General features: G+C 49.5%; 5 protein-coding genes across 5 annotated transcripts; 3 read left to right on the forward strand and 2 right to left on the reverse strand.

The window, feature by feature from the left end:
- Nucleotides 1–1,963: 1,963 nt before the first annotated feature.
- On the forward strand, nt 1,964–5,586 carry BC939DRAFT_97712 (uncharacterized protein). Its single transcript, XM_051562037.1, has 2 exons — nt 1,964–2,342; nt 2,453–5,586. Exons 1-2 carry the CDS (start codon nt 2,283–2,285, stop codon nt 5,549–5,551), a joined length of 3,159 nt encoding a protein of 1,052 aa, XP_051417340.1. The 5' UTR covers nt 1,964–2,282; the 3' UTR covers nt 5,552–5,586.
- Nucleotides 5,587–5,610: 24 nt separating this feature from the next.
- BC939DRAFT_434786 (uncharacterized protein) lies at nt 5,611–6,767 on the reverse strand. The gene is made up of 4 exons (XM_051553401.1): nt 6,662–6,767; nt 6,493–6,578; nt 6,263–6,352; nt 5,611–6,163 (listed from the first exon to the last, which is right to left on the reverse strand). The coding sequence occupies exons 1-4, from the start codon at nt 6,696–6,698 to the stop codon at nt 5,942–5,944; spliced, it is 435 nt and encodes a 144-aa protein (XP_051417341.1). The 5' UTR covers nt 6,699–6,767; the 3' UTR covers nt 5,611–5,941.
- Nucleotides 6,768–6,912: 145 nt separating this feature from the next.
- BC939DRAFT_434787 (P-loop containing nucleoside triphosphate hydrolase protein) lies at nt 6,913–8,740 on the forward strand. The gene is made up of 6 exons (XM_051553402.1): nt 6,913–7,116; nt 7,322–7,400; nt 7,496–7,575; nt 7,670–7,786; nt 7,883–8,276; nt 8,382–8,740. The coding sequence occupies exons 1-6, from the start codon at nt 7,019–7,021 to the stop codon at nt 8,664–8,666; spliced, it is 1,053 nt and encodes a 350-aa protein (XP_051417342.1). The 5' UTR covers nt 6,913–7,018; the 3' UTR covers nt 8,667–8,740.
- Nucleotides 8,741–9,036: 296 nt separating this feature from the next.
- BC939DRAFT_434790 (uncharacterized protein) lies at nt 9,037–12,211 on the forward strand. Its single transcript, XM_051553403.1, has 5 exons — nt 9,037–9,322; nt 9,450–9,651; nt 9,741–10,177; nt 10,276–10,468; nt 10,556–12,211. Exons 1-5 carry the CDS (start codon nt 9,208–9,210, stop codon nt 12,186–12,188), a joined length of 2,580 nt encoding a protein of 859 aa, XP_051417343.1. The 5' UTR covers nt 9,037–9,207; the 3' UTR covers nt 12,189–12,211.
- Nucleotides 12,212–22,742: 10,531 nt separating this feature from the next.
- On the reverse strand, nt 22,743–23,829 carry BC939DRAFT_498298 (uncharacterized protein; the record flags this gene model as incomplete). Its single annotated transcript, XM_051559797.1, has 3 exons — nt 22,743–22,802; nt 22,883–23,042; nt 23,441–23,829. 3 exons carry the CDS (start codon nt 23,827–23,829, stop codon nt 22,743–22,745), a joined length of 609 nt encoding a protein of 202 aa, XP_051417344.1.
- Between the last annotated feature and the right edge of the window lie 690 nt (nt 23,830–24,519).

Below are 24,519 nucleotides of genomic sequence, written 5' to 3' on the forward strand. Positions count from 1 at the left end.
AGTGTGTCCCTGATGCAGCACCGAGCAGGTATACTCTAGACAACGTCGGGCAAGAAACGGCCAGAGATAGACCTTGAGGGCGTTTAATACATAAGTAAAGAGCGTGTGCCAATGGCAGAAAAGCTGAGATGTGATCCATGCTGTAGGCTCGATTTGGACGGACATGGTCGCTCCATACTGGCAGCGACGCGTGCACATTTAGACCTATCAGCATGCCTACTTAGTTCGTCATGGCGTGTCTGAGCGCGTGCATAGCTTTTTTGATCAGCAGTGGTCCTGCACCCTTTAGCCCCAATAAAAATCTCTGCTGGTCTTACGTTGCCAGGGTTGACTAAGGAACGAAAATAGATCTTATTTTACAAGCACCGTTCCACCAGCGACAGCAAGCAGGTGTTTTCATAGCACCTCTGCCATGTAATAGAAGGAAGAGGAAACGCCGGAAAGAGAAGAGGAGAAAGACGCAAGGAGTGCGTATAGGAATGGACCCCATACACGCATGTGACGCGCCTTGGACTATGGAAAATGCCGCATTGAAAGAATGCCGCTCGATGGGATCATGCGTTGCGGTACCGGCGCAGGAAACGGACGTGTGTGCATTGGAGTATCGGGACAACAGGACTAGGGGCGAGCATGAATGTGCGTTCCTTGTTCGTATGAGGACAGTGAGAAAATAAGAGACAGAAGAAGTTCCCGTCTGCAATCCGCAGGAAGAATGAGAAGGGGTTGTTTGCCATCGAAACAGCAGCCAAGAATACCGCCAGTAATAATATGCACAAGTGTTCTCGCCCCTTCTCGCCGCCTCGCCCTCTGTCTGTTTGTCTATTGGTCTCGCTCCTTTCCAGAGGACTAGCCGAACCAGGCAGATCCTCCATCTTTCTCATTTCGATTTCAGCTGCGAGTTGCATTCCTCATTATTCTGCATCCCTTCTTTGCTTACACACACCCCATACCTCACGCCTCATTCTGGCCACACTGCAAGTAATTATTTTATTTCAGTCGAATCGAAACCGTCCTTGAGGTATGTGTGTCCTCGTAACCTCCGCACTCGGAAATAAAAAACGTGGACGGCGCACAGAGTAATTGGCAGTAAGCGGTCTGTTCGTCTGGCTATGAAAATGCGGACAGATCAAAAAGCGACGATCGCTTTAGAATCCGACTCTCCTTCCCTGATCCTACTTTGGCCAACGCCGTCCAATGGGTCTGTCCACGTTCCCCAAGGATTGGCTGGTAGAACCGGAATCTTATTGTGCAGACGGTTTATATCTCAACTGGTGATTGTTCGACAGACAAGGAAGCAGCTTGGCTTTGTGTCCTTCATTCCCTTGTTCGAAGAAGAATAAAATGGGTGGAAGTGGGATTTAATGACTAACCTCTCTGGTAGCTAAGGCTGGCTCTGCAGTAGATTACATGTATATAGAGATCTGATCTGATCTTGTAGATCACTGGGCTTCTGGATGTGCTTACACTTCAGGATTCAGTCAATTGCTGATTCATTTTATTTTTTTTAATAGGCGATCAGAGCTGTACACGCACACTTCGAGGATTAATTTCGACAGGAAAGAAAGCCATGCCGTGCTACAAGGTACACATAACTCCAGCGGTACTCGGTGTTGACAGTGACCGCGGCGGCATCAATGTCCAACAAGGCAATGACTTCAAGTCCTCGTGGTTTCTTCCTTCTCATCCTCGACGTCAATCTGCATATCCTTGCGGGCAGGAGTACCAGGAAAACTTGCAGCAGTTGCAGCATTGGCAAGAAGGGCCGCTGGGTTTTATGGTCGCTGACAATCAACAGATGAGATCTATGACTCTTTCACCAACATTTGTCCCTTGCGGTTTGTGCGACCCTTTTCAGGTGCGAATGCAGGGGCTCTCTTCGCTGCTGAGTCCGCAAACATCATAATAGCCTTTCACTCCCTTCTTCTTCCTCGGAGCCTGAGGCATGCTGTTTCTTGTTTACAAGAGAGAGAGAGAGAGAAAGAAAGAGAGAGAGAAAGAGAGAGAGAAAGAGAGAGAGGGGAAGGGGGGAGGGATTATGCCATAGTCGGTAGATGGTGCTGCGACTAACTACTGCTCACCAATCAAATGCCCGTCAATCTTCATGGGAATTATCCATGAGCAGTGTGCACGCTCGCTCGTCTCCAGAACTCCACCGCGTGTATCTCTACTTCATACATTCACTTCAATACCAAGGCATGAGTTTCTTTCTTCCATTGCATGTCTCTTTTTGAGCCTGTTCGCTTTGCGCCCCATTGTTGGCTTTGCTCCTTTTCGTAGTATGGATGCAACTCGTTTGCCAGTTTCGCCCGATGATCCGTCTGGTTGCATGCTTGATACAGATGGTATATTGGTCTATTGTACCGTATGCAATGCAGCTCAGAAACTTACCATTCATGCTTGTATGCAGTACAATTCCTCCCATCTGATCTATCTGTCCAATTATCGCGCATAGGATCTTGGCAATCATATAGCTCAGCCGCCAGATTCAGCTCAGTTGATGGAGATTCCACTTGATCAGCACCGCCTGCTTCAATCTCAGCATCAGCACCAGAAGGACCAGGAACTGCAACATGGCCAGGAACAATTACAGCAACAGCTGGACTTTCGCCAGGGTCACTGCCTTGTTGATTTTAGTAGCCTCAGTGACAGTTACGGGTGCAGTTGCAAAGATAGCCATCGCAACCCTATTCAGTCACAACGAATCGATCGAGACCATGGTTGGATACCGCTCTGCCCACGTTCAGCAGTCTTTCCTTCTTGGACGGCCGAGCACACCTTATCTCCTGCTCCATTGCTCTCTTCCTCAGCATCGGCTGCATCCTACGCCTCATCTTCTCTTTCTTATTCTTCTTCTTCGCCATCCACCACATCCCTCGTTTCCCCTCTTTCCTCCACTGTCTATTCATACGCCTGCTCCCCTACTTCTTCCTCTTCTTCGGCCTCTTCTTTGACCTCTTCCCCACCTTACACCTCTCGGCCTATTCTTTCTCTATCATCTCCGCCTCGGAAATATTATACCCGCAAGCGTCCAGCCCTCTCTGCCATCTTCTCCATCCCCTCTTCTCCCACTGCTGCCTCTCCGCCCCAGCTCCAGCCTCAACCTCAACCTCAACCATCGCGATCCCGACAAATCTCTGCCCTTGCATCAAATCTCAATCCGTCTATTTTCTCACTCTCCTCGTCACTTCTCTCGTCTTCCTTCCGCGGTTCTGCTCCAGAGCAACTATCGACCAGCCTCATTGCAGAGTCGACCACAAGCACCACTCTCTCCTACGCTTACTCTCAGCCCTTCTTCTCTATCCCTCGCACCTTTTGCTCGAACCAAAGCGCCAACAAACTTCTCCGTGCGCTCGACACATTTTCAACTTTGCCGACATCCCCTAAGAAAATGGGTCGACAACGCTCTCGTTCAACGTCCTCGATCGGTATGCTTGCGAAATCGCCAACGGCTCTCTCAGCATCACTCTCGACCTCTGTTGCTTTGTACGACAATCAACGGCCGCCAAAGACACTCCACGACATTCTCCTGCAAGCCCAGTCCCATTACATTTCACACCGATATGTCCCAGCCCTGGCGCTCTACAAACTCGCTGCAGAGGGTCACAACTCGATACCCGCCTGCTCCTCCCTGTACGCTCTCTACACCTCAACTTTAAGTGTTCCTGGCCTAATTCGAAGCGACACGAAGGCAACACACATCCTGATCCATGCTCTTCGAATCTGGACGGCCAGACGGTGGTCCTACTCTCGGCTCGTCGATAGAGGGTCGATGAGATCCAGCACTCGAGACGAACACGACGAACTCGAGGAGTATTTTGCACATCCCCGAAGAATCAGTAAGGTACAGCGACGTACCAATGTTTCTGAGATCTCTATACCCATTCGAAAGCATGCAAGCAAGCATTCTAGATCATCAAAAGTAGTTGCACAGTCCGTTGAGAGCGAATACCGTACCCCTTTACATCTTACGGGACAGGATAACCAGGACCAGGGCGACTCCAAGAACGACGCGGAGGAGAGGGAGGACGAGGACGAGGGAGATGATTGCGAAGGATGCGACGGTTGCGACGATTACGACGACTGTGACGAGAGTGACTATGAGGACGAAGAGCAGGAAAAGGATGAGGAGGGAAGAAGGATTGGTCTTGCCACCACTGAGATCGAAGATATTGTTCAGAAGCTGTGTTTCATGGTTCAGAAAGGAGTTCTTGGGTTGGATGAACCCATAGTGGTAGCAGCCGTCGGCATTCTTCGGAAGATCGAGCGTGGGTTGAACAAAGAGACCGGAGTCCGGGAACAAAAGCTTGCGAGATCAAATTCCTTCCTCGATTCAGCCCTGACAGAAGGAGCGGCCCACCACGCCGATTCGACCCTGTCCGGTGGCCTCTTGTTGACACAAGGCGTTGACTTGTCGTTCTTGAACTTTAGCCTAGAGGAGGATTGCCCGATCGCTGAAGCCAGGATTGTCGGTCATTCAGCAGGGCATCATCAGAAGAGCCGTACATCACCATCATCAAAGGCACAAATCAATGCTGGGATCAGGTGCAGTCCATTAAACCTGGCAATTTCACTCTTGCCTCTGAACGAGCAACAGCGGGATCAGGACATGTGTCGCGCCATTCGGATACGAATCATGTTTACGCTAGGATGGGTTCATCAGCAAAAGGGCGAGTACCATTACGGTGCCCAAGCATATGGCGTATGCAGCGAGATTGCATCAACAGGAAAGAGACCACTGAATGTACTGCAGCAGCAGGCTACGGTTCAGAAACACAAGTGCCAGAAATTGGAGAGCGACGCCCAGGAGAGAGCCAAAACTAGGCCCGACCGATCTCATGATCGTGCAGGAAGTGGGAACAAGAACATACAGGGCTCGTCGCTGTCTATCTTGTCGTCAAAAGCCAGTGCCAGGCATACGACGATGTCCTGCGCCTCATCCACATATACTTCCTCTGAGGCTTCAACGATCCAAAGTCATTCAGACATTTCGAGTTCTTCGTCAGTCTCTAGTTCTGATTCTGGTACCATCACGGTACATAGACCCTCAGGAGCGCTGTCCAGCTTCTCCGCCGTTTGGAACTCTAGCCTCTTCCGCTCCAGCTCGAGCCCATCCGTCTCTACAGCTGCAAATGTCACGCCTTCCAAGCCGGATGCCAACATAAAGTCTGCACACAAACTGCAGCGCAGCCAAAGTCTTTTGCTCAAAGCAAAGATCGAGCCCGCTTCAGATACGTCTATGACTACTGGGACCAACGATTCCCATCACCATGACCATCACCATCCTCGTGCACAGCAGCGATCCAAGACCCCTCAGCACCCTGCATCCTCTATGCTGACCATGTCGGGCCACCAAAAGAAAGCCGTCAGGTGCGGCTATTGCGGACAAACCCGCATCCTGATGCCGCTCTGTGTCTGTAAAAAGGTACGCTACTGCAATAGCGAATGTAGGGTGTCGGATCTGGAGACACATCGACTGACTGGTTGCCATGCTGCCAAGGCCGGGATTGGCGCCTCTGGTCTGTCTACTTCGGGTCCTAGCATTGCACAGTAGCATGCCTTTTGCATACCCTTGATATCTTGCACATTCATTCATTAAAATAAGTATTTTACTTTCATTTCCATTACCTTTGAGATAAAATATGCCGTGATCATCGCAAACCTAATTCGGTGATAGCTGAACGAGAAATGCCTGTCGTGATTGTTATACGTGCAATAGCGCTGCTTTGAAAGCAACAAATGTACAATTCTGGTTTATTATCGTCATTATTGCTATTTACAACGCATGTGCTGCAACCTTTGAATGGCAAACAAAACTTATACCGCTAACAACCTTTGCCGAAGAGCAGCATAGGTTTTCCTAAGGGTTTTTGGGATACGGGCAAATTCATGCGCAACTCGAGATTCATATTTGAACTATGGATGCGGATAGGACAAGATCCACTTATGCGGTACCCCACCAGTGCATTACACAGGCCAGCAGCACGGTGCTGCTAAATCCAGAGAGCAGCTTGAACTTTTGCAGATCATTAGGTCGCTTCTCCCACACGGTCTCCGAGATAATAGTCGGAGCCAGAACGCCAAAGTACAAGAAGGCGCCAAGCTGGGCAGCCTGGGACATGGTACGAGCCTGCGTCAGATTAAGAAGCAGCCCAGTGAACCACGACTGCATATCGTAAAAAAATAAATAATAATTGTGTCAGGTTTGGATATGGTTGAGATGTCATGACATCATGCAAGCGTCTTCCCAAGGTCTTTCGTTTACCTTACTCAAGTTCATGACGAACTCCTTGAGCATTAGGATTGGCGTGCCGTCCTTGGAGTTCACGTCCCTCCAGCCTGGGCTACCCTTATCCTGTTATGTTGTCGATTAATGGAAAGGAGAGCAGTTTATCCTTGCGCTTGTTAATACGTGAAGAGATATCCAGTCCTAGATCAATTCGATGATCTTTCGTGGATGTTGCCGATTTTTTTTTCCTATACATGCTTGCATACCTTGTTCATGGCATCAACCCAGACTTTCCCGAAGAGAGGACCGTAGACAAGGGTTCCAGAAAGCTGGTTATAAAGACCACCTAGGACTGTGGACACCATGGGTTAGTGAGGGTATTGAATTAACGGATACTGTAGATCAGCGACAGCAACACACAATTGGGACACGTACGGACAGCTCCTCCAGCGACATATGGGATGTGAATCATTGTTGGTTATTAAAAAAAAGGAATGAAGGAGATTGTTCGGAGCGCGTGGGATGAGTAGATGGAAGTAAGGAAAAGACGAAGAAGAAGAAGGATATCAAGAAATGCTGGAAAAATAAGTCTTCTGGGCAAAGCATCTCATACTCGTCACGTGTAGCTACAACGCCTGTCAGTGCAATAACAAAAAAAAGTCGCGCCCGCGCCCACGCTTGTTCGCATCGTTTTTACTCTTCGTTGACATCAGTAGGGTCCAAGGAATCCATCAGCAGGATCATTCGCTTTCACGAAATCAGAGCGAACATAAGATCCCGATTCCAGAGATAATGTCCTTCTTCGCTAAACGACAGACTGCCGCTGGTTCATCCACCTCTGCGGCTGTGGCTGCTGCGGCTGCAGCACAGAAGCCCTGGATTGAAAAATAGTGAGTCGTGTGTATCTATTGCAGGCTCGACTATTCATGGCATAGTGAACATCACCAATAGATCCCATCCAGATAGAGATAGAGAAAAGTATCTCTCCTCAGCCAAAAGAAATCGATGCGGCGTTGGGTTGGATATCTGAGCCGAAGAAACCGCTGTACATGATTTAACAATTTTTGCCACCACTTTTCATTTTCTGGACATTAGTCGACCAAAAACAATGGACGATATTAGCTCCCAGGAGCAGGCTGTCACAGTTCTCAAGAAAACAATGGAGTCTCAAAATGTACGGAGCAATTGCGGGATCAGACCATTCGCCACGTTTAACGCCTCCACATTGGACTGATCCAACTGCAATTATTTCCTCTTCACTCGACTCAGTTGCCCCACCTGTTGTTTTACGGACCACCAGGAACAGGCAAGACCTCGACAATTCTCGCACTTGCAAGGGATATCTATGGGTACTGTGGATCTACACGATGTGCTATCCTTTGACGATTTATAGGGTCCCGGATCAGTGGCTAACAGTTGCCTTATTCTTTAAAACGCAACTAGACCCGAGATGATTGGATCGCGTGTTCTGGAGCTGAATGCATCGGATGAGCGTGGTATTCAAGTTATCCGTGAAAAAGTAAAAAACTTTGCTCGGTCAACTGTTACCCATAACATTGGGTAAGTCATGCACTCGGTCAGACGTTTCATTTTTCAGGGCAGGAGCGAATGCTAATATTTCGCTGCTTTTAATACGCCGGCACCTGGTATTTATAGCAAGCAGAGCTGTCCTCCATACAAGATTATCATTCTGGACGAGGCAGATTCAATGACAGCGGATGCCCAGTCTGCCCTTCGACGAACCATGGAAACTTATTCAAAATTGACACGGTTCTGCCTGATCTGCAACTATGTCACACGCATCATAGAACCATTGGCTTCACGTTGTGCCAAGTTCCGGTTCAGACCCCTGGAGGAGAAACACAGTAAGGAGCGTTTGGAGATGATTTGCCAACAAGAAGATGTCAAGATTTCGCCGGAGGCGATTCTCAGCTTGATCAGGATCTCGGAAGGAGACCTTCGCAAGGCAATCATGTATCTTCAGAGTGCGTCGCGGTTGATCGGCAAGGAGACTGAGATCAGCCCGGATGTGATTGCAGATATTGCTGGCGTGAGTTTGGATCTAATTGCATCCATTTAGTTACTTTTCCCTTTTGTTTTCTTTTTTCAAGATGGCATACTTTAACACATTTTCTGTTTTTGAACGACGTTTTAGACGGTGCCTGAATCGGTGATTGATGGTCTGGAGGCATGCTGGCGTACAAAGGACTACAAGACAGTTTCGGTCGAGGTACAGAACGTAGTCGCGGATGGACACTCTGCAGCACGAATCTTGTCACAGCTCCACACACGATTGATGAGGAACGACTCATTGAGCTCACTGCAGAAGGCCAAGATTTCGGAGATATTTGGGGATATGGACAAGGCGCTGTGCGATGGCGCGGACGAGCAATTGCAGTTGCTGAATATGATGGCCCGTGTCTCTGCTATTGCAGCATGAGTGGAGCAAGGAATAGCAGCAACGACTTCAACAACAAATAAAGAAAATGGACTAAAGAAGGCGCGATATGATATGCCATGACATGAACGTGCAATCATGGAATATAAGGTTCGAACGAGTGCAAACCAAATCCATGATAAGGACCCACGGGATCGGTAACATATGTGGAGCGGAAGGATGAATAACAACAAAATTCCGGCTACGGACCAAAGGGGATGATGGTGGCCATCATCATATCCATTATCATTATCATTACCAAGTGCTTAGTTGCTAAGAGCTCAGGCACCATCGCACGATTAACCTTATTTCTTATAGATTTCTATAGTCCTACATCCCATAGTTGGTGGGTCTATACACCTTCCCCTCTCTGCACGCCACATTCCTACAGCCCTGTTCATGGACAAATCTTCTTTTCTATGCTCCCCTTGACTTAGCCTGCCGTTTTTTTACTCATTTCTTTTCCCTTCAATTGCTCGCCTCCTATATACCTCACACATCTCCATCGCTATCCTCTGTCAACCGCTCAGAAAGGTGAAAGAAAATGGCTCCCTCGGTCCGTTCCACTCGGTCGGACGACCATGTCGAACCCTCCATCGACACCATCATACCCACATTCCGATTCATGGTCCACCGGAAACTCAGGCGAAAGGCCCATGGTACCGTTAAACAACCACTTTTACCTCTTCTCCGGTTCCTTTCCTCCAGAAAAAACAAAAAAATAAAAAAAGTGATGAGCGCGCTTTTTTTATTACTGATTGGTTTGTTTTTTATCCTTGTATATAGGACAATACAGACGGCACAGCACTCGACGATATATCTTCTCTGCCATCATCATTGCCCTGTTCATGACTTTGATAGGCATTGGTGCACAGCAACTGGAACTCGCCGCCACCTGGCCAGAACTGGCCCTTGTAGTCATCCTCCTAATCGTCATGAGCTATGTCGTCGTCAAGGTCTCTATTGTCATTCGGTGGTGCTTCTACTGGCAAGTAAAATTTTCTTTCGTTTCTCCGTAAGGCACGTCTGAGTACTTGCGAACGTAATATTAACACCTCAATGATCTTTCAACAAAAGGCTAGTCTTAGCAACTCTAGTACTTTTTGCCATCAACCGCGGGAAGCTTTTTGACGAATTCAAGGGAATACCTAAATCTGAGACAGATCCCGACGGAAAGATGGCCTTGGGGACCAAGATCGTGGTTATCGTCCTTGCTTTTATCGAATGCCTTACACTCCTCATTGTATTCCTCATGCGCGTCGCCTACCCGCGGATCATCTTACGCGCAAAATGGCTCAATTGCAAGAGATGGTGGCGGATCCGAGAAACACCCAAGCCGCTGTCGATGAGCGCTAATTACAAGACCGTCATGTTTTCGTATCTATCCTGGGATCCAGATGAGTGTCGACTTCAGAGGAGTACTGTTACATATGTGGGCGAATTCGACGAACTGGGACAGCCACATGGCCTCGGAGAATGGACAGATCATACCTTTACGGGAGAGGCGTTGCAAGGTGAGTACAAGGGAAGCCACCAATGATTTGTGTCCAGTCCATTGAGATATGGTTATTGATGAACCTGAGAACTTACCCCTTGTTCGTGCTTGTGATAGGCATCTGGGAGCATGGAGTACCCATCGGTCCATTCAAGAGTCAGGAGTACGGCACTGGCAATGCATTTAGTAGCATCCGAATTGGCTATTGCAAAAATTCCATGGATAAAGATGATTCGACAGTATTTGGTGCCGCCCACGATCATAATGGTGCCTCGTATGGAGCCGCAGCCGTAGAGTGCTCTATCTCTGGGTAAGGAATGCATCCTTTCTTTGAATTTCAATCAAAGATACCCTTCGGATGCTGACAATGCGCTAACGCCGATTATTCTTATGATAGCAAATTCTTCCATCACCTGCCATATGTGCGAGTTATTGGCAAGGGAATCTTGCGTTCAGAGCTAGAAGGAAAAGCAAAAAGCGATCTAGAAGCACCATCGATTGCCTTGACCTATCCCCTATCCTTTCTGTCGACATTCACAGAGAGTCTTCAGAGTCGCCCCTCGATCCGTGGCAGCTTTCACGGCACATCCTCCAAAAAAAGCGTGCCTCTATCCAAGTCAATTGTTGTACGCTACTCGGACCGCGGCATTTTCATCCCCGGATATATTAGATATAGGCGTAGGGTGGATCCAAATGAGATCGTTATCAGGCGTGTCTGTCCACCGAAACTGGGGGTGGAAGGACAGCATACGACGCTTGTGGAGAGCAAGGAGGGTGAGGGAGAGCATTCGATTTCGCAAACTCAAATGCCGACGCTGCAGTTGCCGACTCATCCTGCTAAAGGGATCAGTACGAACAACAGGAGTGACGAATCAGACTCAAGTTCTATCAGTCCATTGTCTATCCTGGATGCACCTGCTAGTCCTACAACCGAAGGACGGAGATCGCTGGAGAGCGAGAGGGAGCGGAAAAAGAAATGGCTCAACCAAACGGGACTCATGATCGATGGGTGGAGACAGGTCCTGGATGTGGATGGTCGTTCTTCATCCGCAATTGCAGCATCGAGAGCCGGCTACGAGGCGCTTATATTTGTGCATGGATACAACTGCCCGTTAACATACGGCGTGGCGCGACTGGGTCAGCTGCTCGCCCTAGGCGAGTTCCCTCCGTACATCAAACCATTCGTATTTAGCTGGCCCTCGTCAACGACACTTGGATACTTCACCGCAAAATCGGTCGGATGCTCAGACGTTGTGGCAAAGGATCTGCGGCAGTTCATTGCAGACCTGCGAGAGGCTGGATTCCGTAGAGTCCATGTGTTGGCCCACAGCATGGGCGCACGCATTGTGTTATCGGCTCTTCGGAAGGGATACCTAGATGGCGTGCTTGCGGAGCGTGAGGTGATTGCGGTTGATAGTGAGCCATCTTTGGTCTCGACAGAGGATGGTGGTAAGCCGATGTTGCAGTCCAGGATGTCCATCCGATACCGTGATTCCATGCCTGGTCATGGCTCCGCGTCTGCGAGGCTGCAGGGGACCAGTGCTGCCAATTTGGGCAGCGATGACCCTTCCCGACCGATTCAACTGGCGACGTTTACATTGCTGAATCCGGATGCGGATCTGGATATTTTCCTGGATGAAGATTATTGGACGCTGTCAAAGTACTGTCCCCATATTACACTGTACGCGGATGCGCACGACGGGGCGTTGTTCTGGAGTGAGGTGCTGGGATGGAAGAAGTCGCTGGGGCGACATCCTCGGACGCTGGTGTACGGGCCGACGGGTGAGGTATTGGACGTGGATGTGATCGATACCACGAGTTTGGACGTGAACATTCATTCGATCCGGCACAACTTTTTCAACTTAAACAGGATGCTGGTCGATGATCTATACGATGTCGTGGTGCTTGGAAGGAGGGCGAGCGAGCGCGAGGGTCGACTGTCGAGTCGGTGGACGTTTTCAGAGGAAGGGGAGGAGAATGGCGAAGTATATACCTTTCTGTGCGCACCGAGCTATGTCGTTAATAAATGATTCTCGCAGACGCGAAATGTTACATGTATATTTTCTAAAAAATGTAGAGAAAGAATACACCCAATGTGGCAAGGGGTTCCCTTTCGTCGTGAGGGGCACTTAAATTTTTCAGGTTCGATCAAAGGAGGCAAACTTATTCCACCGCACGAGGGACCACATACGGTGGTACGGCGAGCTTAGCATGGAAGCTTCATTCTCAAAGATAGCACAGGCGCCATGTTAGGGCCCCATCTCATCTTTAAATTAGAGTTGGATGATTTTGAGGACAGAAGATACTTACGAAGAAAAATCGTTGACCACAGGGTCTGTAAATCCGCGCCCTATAGACAAGCCTATTTATGATATCAATATGTGGCACTAATTCTGGTGAATAGTCCTGCTACTGGACCTGTCCGAGCACCTCGGACATGCATATGCACCAAACTAGCCATTCCAGAATCACCTCCAGGGACTGCCCTGAGAACTCCAGTAACGCGCCCGAAAGGCTTTTTTTTTTTTTTTTTTAATGAGGTGGACTTACAGATAGTCTGAACTAACCGCTGAGTACTTCTCACCAGGCGCGCTGATTTAATTACCGCTTACAATCGCCTGTATAGCACATTGGATTTAGATGTGCTACCCATCGGCCGAATGCACTACGCGGCCTCAAACTTTGCGAGCAGCATGGATCGCGATCATTACTGTTTGCGTCTTTTGCCCCTGCATGTCAGAGGAGCGACTAGCGTCAGACACTGACGAGATTTATACTATTTACTGGGAGGCTGCTAATGCGCGCGGATTGCTGGAGGATGACTCTGAATGGCACTGGTGTCTTCAGGAGGTTGCGGGTCACCCAAGCCCTGCGGCCTTACGCCATCTTTTTGCCATGGTTCTACATCTATGCAACCCATCCAATCCTCTTGAATTATGGGAAATGTTCGTTGATGATCTAGCTCTGGACTTTCTGTACGTTGCTGGAGGTCGCTCGAATGATGAAGAAGATGTCAAGAGCACTGCGCTGTTCAACGTCAACGAGATTTAGAAGGGAACTGGGGCCAGTCTAGCGGCCTATGAAGAGATGCCTGAGATTTTCGTAACCTCATCAATCGCCAACCCAACAGTGACGAACTTGGACAATATGCAGAGCTCGACATTGAAGCACTTGCGGCTAAGGCAGCTCATGAATTGGATCTCTGCAACGACGATCAAAAAGCGCTGTACTTGCAACAGCAGCAGAGTCAAGGGGTCAAGGGCAGTGTCAAGTAGGGATGCGTAGAAATAAATACTGTTTAATGATCATAAGTAGGGTCTATATATACATATCTGTGGTCTATTGTACAGTGTCGTAATGGTGTTGTCATGGCGCCGGGCTCCCATCCTGGTTCTGTGTGTCGTAACCGTGCAGCTTGGTAAATGAGTGGTAATCCTGTTGCACCCTCCCATTTAAAAAAAAAAATCATACTCCATGGCTGCGCTTGTATTATCGTAAGAGTCGAGTGCAGTGCGTAAGGTTGCTCTCCGGTTCCCATATCGAATCCTCCCTGGGGTACCCATGCCATTGGATTAAGTATTCTGTCCTATTGTTTCGCTGTCGATGGTCCAAGATAGTCTCTGCTTCGTATTCCTCCTCTCCATCAATAATCTCTGGTGGTGGTCGAGCCGGTGCACGCTGTCCAAGGCCTTCAGGCGATGGTTTGTGTTCACGGAAGCGAGCGTCGTGGAAGACATCGTGGATTTTCATAGTAGGTGGCAGCTCAACGCGAAAAGAAACTGGTGAGTGCTGCTCCAGGATTGTATAGGGGCCAATAAATCGATCCTACAGCTTCTTGGTCGGGCGATTGCGATCCGCTGTAACAGTGATATTTTCTGCATTGAGTAGCACCTTGTCTCCGATTTGAAAATCATGGTCTCATCGACGGGTATCCGCACTCCGTGTCTGGCGCTCCTGCGCTGCAGCGATTGCCTCCTGTGCGACAATCAATGTGGTACTCTGTGACTCCATGAACTCGGTAACACTGGAGTTGGGACTGCTTTGGGGATGGTGCGGGACGCGAGGGTGGAAACCATTGTTCAAAAAAATGGTGAGTAACCAGTAGTGGCATTAATCGAATTATTGTATGCGAACTCTGCGGCTGATAGAAGTAAATCCCAATTCGTTTGTCTTTGATCTGCGAACGCGCGCAAAATATATTCCAAAGTTCGATTGGCCCGTTCCGTTTGTCCATCGGTCTGAGGGTGGAAGGCAGTCGACATCGCTAGCTTGACATCCATGAGGCGGTGCAACCCCTCCCAGAAGCGGCTTGTGAGCTTGGAGTCGCGGTCGGAGACGATAGTGGTAGGCATGTCATGGAGTCTGAAGACGTTATGAAAAAATTGGCGTGCCACGTCTGATGCTGTATCCTTTGTGCTGCTCGGGGCGAAATGAACTTGCTTTGATAGCTTGTCCACAAAAACAGTGATGGAATCATGGCCACGAGGTGTCTTGGGTAATTGCACAATGAAGTCCATGGTCACTGTCTTCCAGCGCTGTGCTGGTATTTCTAGAGACTGAAGTAATCCTCCAGGTCGTTGCTGGATTGGCTTACTGCGCTGGCAGCTCTCGCATGTCTGCACATAGAGCCGAGTGTCATGAGTAATCTCGGGCCAGTATACAATGCGTCGAAGGGCATCGTACGTCTTGTCAAAACCGAGATGGCCGGCAATAGCAGAGTCATGAACGTCGTGTAGAAGAGCAGACGAATGTCAGACTTCTGAGGGATGCAAACAAGAGTGCTGCCACGACGAGAAACGTAGAGCAATTCATCAATTAAAGAATAATGTGGGGGTGGACTTCCCTCGAGGCAGCCTTTGTAGATAGGACCGAGACTAGGGTCATCGAGGTAGCTACCCACCAGGCGCTGCCTTAAGCCTGGACCAACGCGGATGTCTAAATTGTTGACTGCAACTGGCGGTGATTCTTCTTGATGGTCAGGGCGATGTGAGAGAGCGTCCGCGACAACGTTGTTCGCGCCACGCTTGTACTTGAAATCGAACTATATTCTTGCAGGAGCTCCATCCAGCGCGCCTGTCGTCGGGTGAGCTTGGGTTGGGTTGGAAAATGTCTGAGTGTCGCATGATCTGTATACACAATAAAATACGTGCCATCTGGTAATAGCGCCATTGCTTGAGGGCATGAACTACAGCGAGCAACTCCTGCTCGTGGGTTGAGTAATTCCGTTCGGCTGAGTTGAACTTCCGCGACGTGAATGCTACTGGTCGAGATCCGCCGTGCTCATCCGTCTGAAATAAAACTGCACCGAGCGCGAATCCTGAAGCATCTGTCTCTACAGTTGTTGGCAGATCGGGGTCGAAAATCCTAAGGACTGGAGCCTTGCTGATTGCTTCCTTGAGTGCGGTGAAGGCGTGCTCCTTGTCCTGGCCCCAAGTAAATTCAACGCCTTCACCTAGCAGTGCGGTCAAAGGTAGAGCGATGTCAGCAAATTACGGATGTACTGGTGATAAAACTGGGTGAGACCAATAAACTGCTGGACATCTCTCTGCTTGGTGGGGCGCGGCTACTCGCGGATGGCTTTAACATGTCCGGCGGACGTGTGGATGCCGTTTTTGGAGACGACGTGGCCGAGAAGCTCAGTCTCTTCTTGCATGAAGGAGCACTTGCTCAGCTTCGTTTAAAGACCATTCTTGCGGAATAGCGAAAGGACGCTTCGGATGTGGGACAGCTGCTCAGCTTTGGTTTTGGAATAAATAAGAATGTCGTCGAGGTAGATAACAACCCATTTGTCCAATACTGGGTCAAGGACATTGAACATCATGTTCGAACAAGCAGCAGATGCATTGGTCAAACCAAAAGGGACGACATTGAACTCGAAGTGGCCATACCGACAACGGAACGCGGTCCTATGTATATGGTTCAAAGATGCGTTGCTGGTGGTATCCAGATAATAGGTCGAGTTTGGTGAAGTAGCAAGCGCCGCGAAATCGGTCAGTGAGTTCATCAATTCTGGGGAGAGGGTGTCGGTTCTTTCTGGTGATGCGATTGAGTCCACGATAGTCCACACACATGCGAAATGTGCTGTGGTGTAGTAAATGAGAATCACTCGGTTTAGGAATATAGTCCTAGCTCGTACCATTTAGCTTAACGGATCCCCATATTTATCCCCTTCTATTTACGTCTACAGTCCTTTTTGCACTTTTCATAGTGAAATGTGCATTTTTTCCACTGAATTGAAATATATAAAGGGTGTTATTCAGTTTCAAAATTATCTATGCATGGAATTACGGATCACATACCGCGCTACCTTTCGGCCAATCGCGTCTTCACCCCCGAGCCACTCGACCAGCAAACTCGCCACATCCTCTTCTCCGTGCTTGGACTTGAACGACTCGACAGTGTCACGCTCAATGGAAGAACTCCTGTCGCGTGAGTCGTACCTCTTAACGATCTTGTTGCGCACCTTCTGCTTGATCTCCTCTGCTATATCCTATGCGTCCTTTTGGTTCTTGTCGAGGGAAAACTGAATCTTGTCCCCGTCCATGACCGAAGCAATCAATCGTACATAACGTCGCCTGACTTGACTTGCATCCTTGTCCGCCACAGGTGGATACTGTGGTGGCCGCTCCTCCACATATATTGATTCCTGCTCCAGGTAGTCAACTTGCGCCTTTGAAAGAACGCCCGCTTTGCAAAAACAATGCCTCACTGTCAAGGCTTTGACATGCGACCACGCGTACGGAATAAGTGACCACGCCTCGCCGTTGGTAATTTTCTCCCCGGTGGCATACTCCTTTGTAGCCGATTTGTTGCTGAGCATCTCGAGGTAGTGTCGTTTGAATGCGCTGATTATTCCTTGGTCCAAAGGTTGGGTAACGGATGTCGAATTGGGTGGCAGGCGCTCAATTCGAAGGTGTTTCCATGTCTCTCCTGTAAGTGGGTCCTTGTCGTTAGACTTGCCGTGTGCTCCACATGAGTCGATAAGCAGAAGGCTCCTGTTGGAGAGGCTGTCGTCGAGCGAATGAAGCCATCGCTTGAAGAGATCCAGGGTCATGTATCCTTTTCCATGTTTCATCGAGGTAATAGGGACCTCAGGTAATGGCTGGATACCTCGAGCAAGGTGCGCGCCTAGAATATCAAGCAATTAGATATGATTAATGATTATTAGTTTCTTTTTCATATTATCCTCTATTAATACAAAAACACGGCGTTTTTATATCCTTACCAATGACTTGCGGCCTCAAAGCCTCTACCACTGCTACTCGGTCAAGCGAAGATCCAGAAGCGTTGACACAGAAGAGAATCGACACGCGAGATTCTCCCCGCTCTGGTGTGGTACCACTCATGAACTCCTCCGTAGTGTACGAGTGAGTGGAAAGCTCCTTGAGGTACAAGCCAGTCTCATCGCAATTGTAGATGTCGTCGAGTTCAAAGACAGAGCATATATTGCGAATTTCGGTCATCCTTTCTGCGATGGCATCCTTGTCGACAGACCCCGCTTCTCCTTTGAGACCGCAGTAGGCGACACTGTACTCCTGCGTCATCCTCGAACGCCACGATGTCGTAAAAGAGATTGTGCGACCGAGAGGGATATCATCGAGGGCGAAAATGTCGTCCATAAGGATGTGAAGAACGGAATCGGCTGCGGCCTGAAGCTGAAGACCACTGACAATGTCGTTGTTCTTCCGAACCTCCAGTACCTACTCAAGAACGGTCTTGTCCATTATGTGTCGTATCAGGTCGACTGGACTGCCGGAGAGTGTGCATTTGTCGCCTCGACCATGCGCCACATCAAACCGAATCTTGTCGAAGCCCTTGTCCCACTGTTTGATCGACTGTCTAGAGACGGAGCGGTGTACGAACCGGTGAAAATTGCCGGCTGTAACCTTCACATCAGTCCTCTTGCTGAGGTAGCGAAAGATCTCGACCAACTCCATCCGATGCCTTAGAGTATATCCTGCACCTCTCTCACCTCTATCACGTTTCGGTTCGGCAGGCTTTTGAGGTTGTTGTTCGACGACTTGGCCAGTGCTAGCCCGAGCTTTAGCCAACAGTGAGTAGTACTCCAGCGCCTGCGCTTCATCCGATAGTGCTGAGGTGCCGTTCTTGAGCTGGTTGACCGTAGACGTGATGTCCGAGGGGGGAGCCTCGCGGACGTGTGTTGGTGCTGATACGGGGCCCTTTGTTTTTTGGCATATGGAAAAGTGAGCAAGCATTACATATTGCAAGCATTACAAGTTATTGATACAAATAGAGGAGGATATAAGGTAAGGTCAGCCGTCACAAGCCTGAATAACACCCTTTATATATTTCAATTCAGTGGAAAAAATGCACATTTCACTATGAAAAGTGCATTATTCTGCAAAAAGGACTGTAGTCTATTTTGCCTTTGTGTTCATACACTCCGATCAAAAGGAGGATCCTGCATCACGAACTAGTAAGTGACCAAAGCACACCCTTGCCGAAGTCCTATTCGCGTGGTAACTCCTATTGTAAATAGAACTAATGGTAGAAGTTATAGAGCCCATTAGTAGCCCCCCTACACCGGTGCCATCTTTCTTTTTAACAAAGAGGACTGGCGCTCCGTATGGCGATGTGCTGGGTTTGATGAATCCTTTGGCGAGCAGATCATCCAGCTGCTTCCTGAGTTCGTCCAGCTCAGCAATTGAAAGACGAATAACAGGTCGAACAGGCGGATCAGCAGTGGTGTCAGTGTCAATTTTCATGGCATCTCCACGGTCTAGTGGAAGACCAGCTGGGGGGCCATCGGGAAAGACGTCGGGGAATTCGTTCTCTACAATAGGGCGGATGTCAGGTAGAAGGCGTGGTGCTGTCTTGTTTGCTGTTTCCTGTTTAAGAAGAGCGAGGGAGACATCGCTACCAGGCTGAGCAGCAAGTGTATTAAAATGCATATGGCTCAACAGCAAACCACGAGACTTAGGGGTTACAAAAGAGGGTGCAAACTCTTTGCAGGACCATCGAACGGAAACGCCTTTGTGGTGAAAGTGAAGACTGTTGTCGCGCCAGTTGATAGAAGGATTGATCTGGGTGAGCCAAGGCTTGCCGAGGATGAGGTCGTAGGATTGGAGGTCATAGAGGAATGGTTGAATGGTATCAACGTAGTTGTCACGGGGGAGGGAGATGGAGTCAGTGTGTTGAGTGAGAGATGAGGAACTGTCGGGAAGGATGATTGGGATGGGAGAGCAGGGGACGAGTGGGATGGGATGATGGCGCTGGAAAGTCTTGCTAATAACATTTCCCTCAGTTACACCATCAATAAGAATATGTGCGGAATGTCCACTGACAGAGCTGATAAATGTGAGCAAAGTGCGTTCAGCAACAGCCGTGGTGAACGACTGCAGCTTAATTGCACGCTTACGCTGAAGTTGGGCCTGGCGCTTGCAGAGAGGTGGTGCAAAAGGAGCGAGAGAGGCAAGTGGGTCCAGGTCCACTGTCTCAGACGACCTAGACACCACATGGAAGTGAGGTTGTGGTTGATCCGAGACAGGAGCCGTAGCACCAGGGGTGGGGTGAGTATCTGGGGTTGATATATTTTCATTTCTATTGCAAAGGAGCGAGTGCCAACAGAGATTGAAGACCAAATTTATTTTTTGAAGAATATTGACTTAACTCTGGAAGGGGCTCACTCCTCTTGTCCAGACAAGAGGAGGGAATTTCAGCGACTAGGTCCTGGACTAAACCTGGCCGCTGGAGGCTTTTCCCGAGCCGTCAGCATGGGATGGGCCCTCGGTAAAATTGTTGAAGGCGCGACCGCCGCGCTCGTTCTCGGGACAGTTGGGTGCAATGTGTCCCACCTCGCGGCAGCGGAAACATCTATTTTCACGGATGCAACGTGTACGCTCAGCGGCGTCGAGAGGGGGCTTGTTCCGGGTGTAAGAGCCGGAACGGAACTTGTTCACGGTTTTGCGGAGCGCGTTGATCTCGAGGCGCATGTTGTCAATCTCCATTGCCATGGGATCGACAGCAAGGGAGGCGAGGGTCGCAGCAAGAGCGTGTTAGGTGGCTTGGGTGGGACAGGCAGAGGTAGACGTCGAACGGGCATAGTGGAATACCGTACCGAATTGCTCTGCTGCGTGGCAGAGGTCGTGGATAATAAGGGCGTTCCGGTTGGTGGTTTGCAGACATTAATATCTGCTTGGGTTCCAAGGGAGCTCCCTCGAGAAATGCAGCCTTGACGACATCCTCGAGCACCGAACGAGTTTTCTTGTGCATGTCATGGGTGCAAAGGATGGCCATGTACTTGCGCACGCCCGAAACATACTCGACTTTTTTTTTTTTTTTTTTTTTTTTATTGACGCCAGATCCCCCCAGGCGTGCAGGCGTGCCACAGGCTGCATTGTCCAAGCCTCGGCTTGGACTGTCAGCCGGCCGATAGTTACCTAAAGATAGCTATCAAGAGGCACCCACTAAACTAATGTAAAATGAGGAACCAAATACCTATGGTGCACATTCTGAGTCGTATGGTTTCTAATACTTGAGCCGGGGCCCAAAACCGCTACGCAATCTGTCGGGTCCGATGGGTCCTCTCCTAGTCAAGATCACGGGCCAATATGAATTTTATCCTCCTTCCTCTCTCCATCTCGTTCAACACCACCTTTCCCTGGAGATGGTCCACCAAGCGGCTGTCTGCTCTCCTCCTCGCCGCTGTCGTAACCTCCTCTTGGGGCTGTTGTCTCACAAAGCCCTGGGCCTCACCTCCTACCTGGACCCCGGCTTTCTTCATCCTCGTGCATATGCCCTCGGACTTTTCCCATGCCACTGTGGCACTACATCGCTCCTTCCATAACTCCTCTCGGCCAAAAGCCTCAACTCGTTCTACAAAACGTCCAACCAGGTAAGCCGCGATGCTCCTCGACGTCTTCAAGAGCAGCGCCCAATCCATTGTCAGGGACTTTGGTACGAGCCCGTGATATATGTCTGTCGTTGTCCATAGCCTAGTAGGCGGTGCTGCCTGCTGTACGTTTTCTTGACTGCTCACTCCTTCTCCTTCTTCCTCGTGGACATTCTCTCTGTCCTCGCCACCATTGTCCCTGTCTCGCCGCTCCTCCAGCAGCCTTATCCAGTCATCATCCCGCGTATCCACCATCGTTTCCACTCCTCGGATATCACGCAGACTCCACTAAAGGGTGTCTAACTCGCACGGGGTAAAACTCGGTTCGGTGCGTGTGAATTGTCGACCATCCTTGATTGCCTCCTCCATGTCGCACAACCACTTTTTCCTCGCCTTATCTACCAAGGTGCGTCCAAGACTTAGAACCCCATCAAGTGTCTTTCTCCATTCTTCTTGTCGTCTATTCTGTGTGACTCTGCAGACCCACAGGTGCTGGGCATCCTCCACCATGGTAAGGCACACTTGGCATCTGTCTGTGGTATACAGATTCGGCTTCCACCTGTGCATGTACTGCATGGTTGGCAGCATACCATGGATTTTCTTGATCCTGTGGGACCGATGGTTGCAATCCGCAAGGCTGGTGAAAAAACCCCCTGGCGGATTTTTCTCATGTATTATAGCAAGGCTGGATCGCCACTCCACTTCTTCCCACTGCTGAATAAATTGTTTCGTTCGTTGTTGACAAGTCCATGCATGATGGTTTCTGGCTGCAGACTGATGCTTGATCAATTGGTGAATGTCGTCCTCCGCTGGCTGACCACAGAAGGTCGTATGTGTCTTCATGCTCGTGAAATACTGTGTGTTTAGTTGCCATGGCCGTCGCCCACTGTCGTGTGCGTTGTCCACCAGTTCGTCGGCGGCCTCATTTCCAGTATCGCCACTGTGTCCTTTAACCCACTGAACATCTACTTTGCTGCCCTGCTGCACGTACGCCTCGTAGATCACGGCCCACCAGTTGGCATATGCTGCTCTCAACCGCCGTCGTGGAGTAGCTGTATGTCGATTCTTAACTAACGCCGCAAACTGTTGGACCACTGCTCTATTGTCGATAGGAATAATGGCGTTGCGATCCCGGGGACAGCACAAAATTGTCGCGAGCAGACCCACCAATTCTGCTTTGGTGGATGATGCGTAATCCGTCGTTGTACCACAGATAGCCGTCTGGAATGAGCCGTCGACGCATCTATAGACACTACCGAACGATTGGCTGACTGTGTCCGAGCCAGCGTTCTTCACTGATCCATCCGAATAAAGGACAATTGCTTCCAGCCCAGGCGGAATCCTCCATCGAGTCTCACGGATCGTTTGCCATGTCTCCTGGTCAATATCAACCCATGGGAAATCGATCATTTGTGCTGGCGGAGCCAAGGACGCGAGCGCTGCCGCATCCTGAATGGTAGTTGGCTGTGAATCCATGTCCTTGATGCTGCTTTTTCCATTTCATGTACCTTCTGGTTCTCATCCATGCCATTATATTTTTCACGTCGCTGTCGCTGTCTATATTCCTTGAGTCGGACCGCGATATTGTACGTATGCAAAGCATCCTCAGCAGTACGCCTCGCTTGTCTGTCCTCGGTCTCCGTGAGGGGCCCTATCACCTCTCGCAGGATTTCTTGTTGTGGCGGGGGTACAACTTGGTCAACACAGCGAGAGCAGTCGTGTGCGCATTCGCCTATCCTGCATCGTTCTGCTGCAATCCACTGGCTGATGAAGCTACGCCGGTGATCGTCGCCTATACTTGAAATCATGAAACCATTGTCTGGATGGTCCTTTGACTCGTTGCTGCTTGCGAAGGAAGGACCACGGCCGCACCTCCAATCCTTCATCCATGATCTGATCTGTTGAAAAAAGACCAACACTCGCAAATCCTCGTGCGATTTCTCCTGATGGTTGGGTGCGCCAGTCCATGATGCTCTGTGCTGTCGGAAGGACGCCGAGAGCGTCAGCATTGTTCAGGGTAAATGTGATGTTCCTGTCAGCCATCAAACGACACACGTTGGAGATAAGACAATGACGGTATGGCCCGAAACATACTCGACCTGTCAGACTTTATCTCTGATTGGTAGAGTCATGTGACGCTAGACGCGTCTAAGAAAGGATCAACGTCGCCCTCATCACAGAAAGCTCCATGATCTAAAGATGAGCAAAGACAGCACCGAAACGTCTAGAACCATGGAGTACAAATCAGGACCTTTATTCGTCTGATGTATATAAAGAAAGACAGACTATGTAGTTGAACCTCAGTTCATATACTCACAACAGTCTAGTCAATAAACTATTATCTTCACACATTCGTCTTGGTCGCTCACCTTGTTCACTCGTTTCCCCTCGTTACACCCCCGTTGTTCCTCGTTCACCCACAAGTCTTACACGGCCACTGTGGAGGTCATCTTGATTGAGAACAACAACGCTCGTATGCGCTCATGGAAACCAGCAGGGCGGAACTCCTCGCGGAAAGCCTTTTCGAAGTCGAGCCAGTCGGTGTCCGAACGGTATTGGCCGTCCCACCGTAGGAGGCCAGCTTCACCCAGGTCGGCAATAGCGGTGACAGTGCGGTTTACATCCAGAATTTGTGCACCGCGAAAAAAACGTCGAACCTGGGTGAGCCAAGTCTCGCACGCGAAACCATCGCGCACGCCTGTGAAGGTCGGAGAAGAGGGATATCTGCAGGCGGGGAGGAGAGCGGCGGTAGGGGCGACGACAGCGGTGTCGCCGGCAGCAGGGACTTGGAAGGAGGTAGGTAAAACGGTAGCGCCCATGGTTATAAGGGAGAAGAGATCGGCGAGGGAGTTCACGTCCAGATTGGGGAATGAATTTTAATTTGGGTTTGGAGACCAACCTCCTCGGGAGATCGAAGATCGGCTCTGGTCTAGACTTTCGATCTGTGTAACCATCATGGTTTATTTGTGCCTGCAGGAAGCATGAGCAAGCAGAGCAAAGCAAATTTAAAATAAGCGTTCCTCTCGATTGGTGCAGGGAGAAGTAGAGTGGTTTGTCCATGGGGACAACGGACCTCGGTTTTTTTTTCTTTTTTGCTTCACTTTCTCCAATCTTTTCTCTTCGAACCACCATTCCCCACCACTTCTGCATACACATATTCCATCTTCAACCTCTCTAACACCAATCCAACCTTCGTCTCTTAAACCCATAACCCATTGAACATCGAATCGCAACAAAAAAAGTCCTTAACCAGGGGTTAGGTTGGTGGGTTTTTTCTCAGTCCAATTCGAGACGCCATGCTAATGCAACAATTGCATGAATGGAGGAATGAATGACCATTCATTTTCAGGACCCTGCCCTTTTTTAATTTTTTCTTCAACAGAGATCATGCTGTTCGACTTTGCTTTCAAACCCTCGCTGGCTCCGGGGAAGACTCTAAACTTGGTCGAGCAGGAACTAGGGAGCGCTCGAGAGACCAAAGATGAAGACTCTGAGATTTCCCTCGCGCA

This window comes from Gamsiella multidivaricata (genome assembly GCF_025024155.1).
Source record: "Gamsiella multidivaricata strain RSA 2152 chromosome Unknown BC939scaffold_2, whole genome shotgun sequence".
Lineage (NCBI taxonomy): Eukaryota > Fungi > Mortierellomycota > Mortierellomycetes > Mortierellales > Mortierellaceae > Gamsiella > Gamsiella multidivaricata.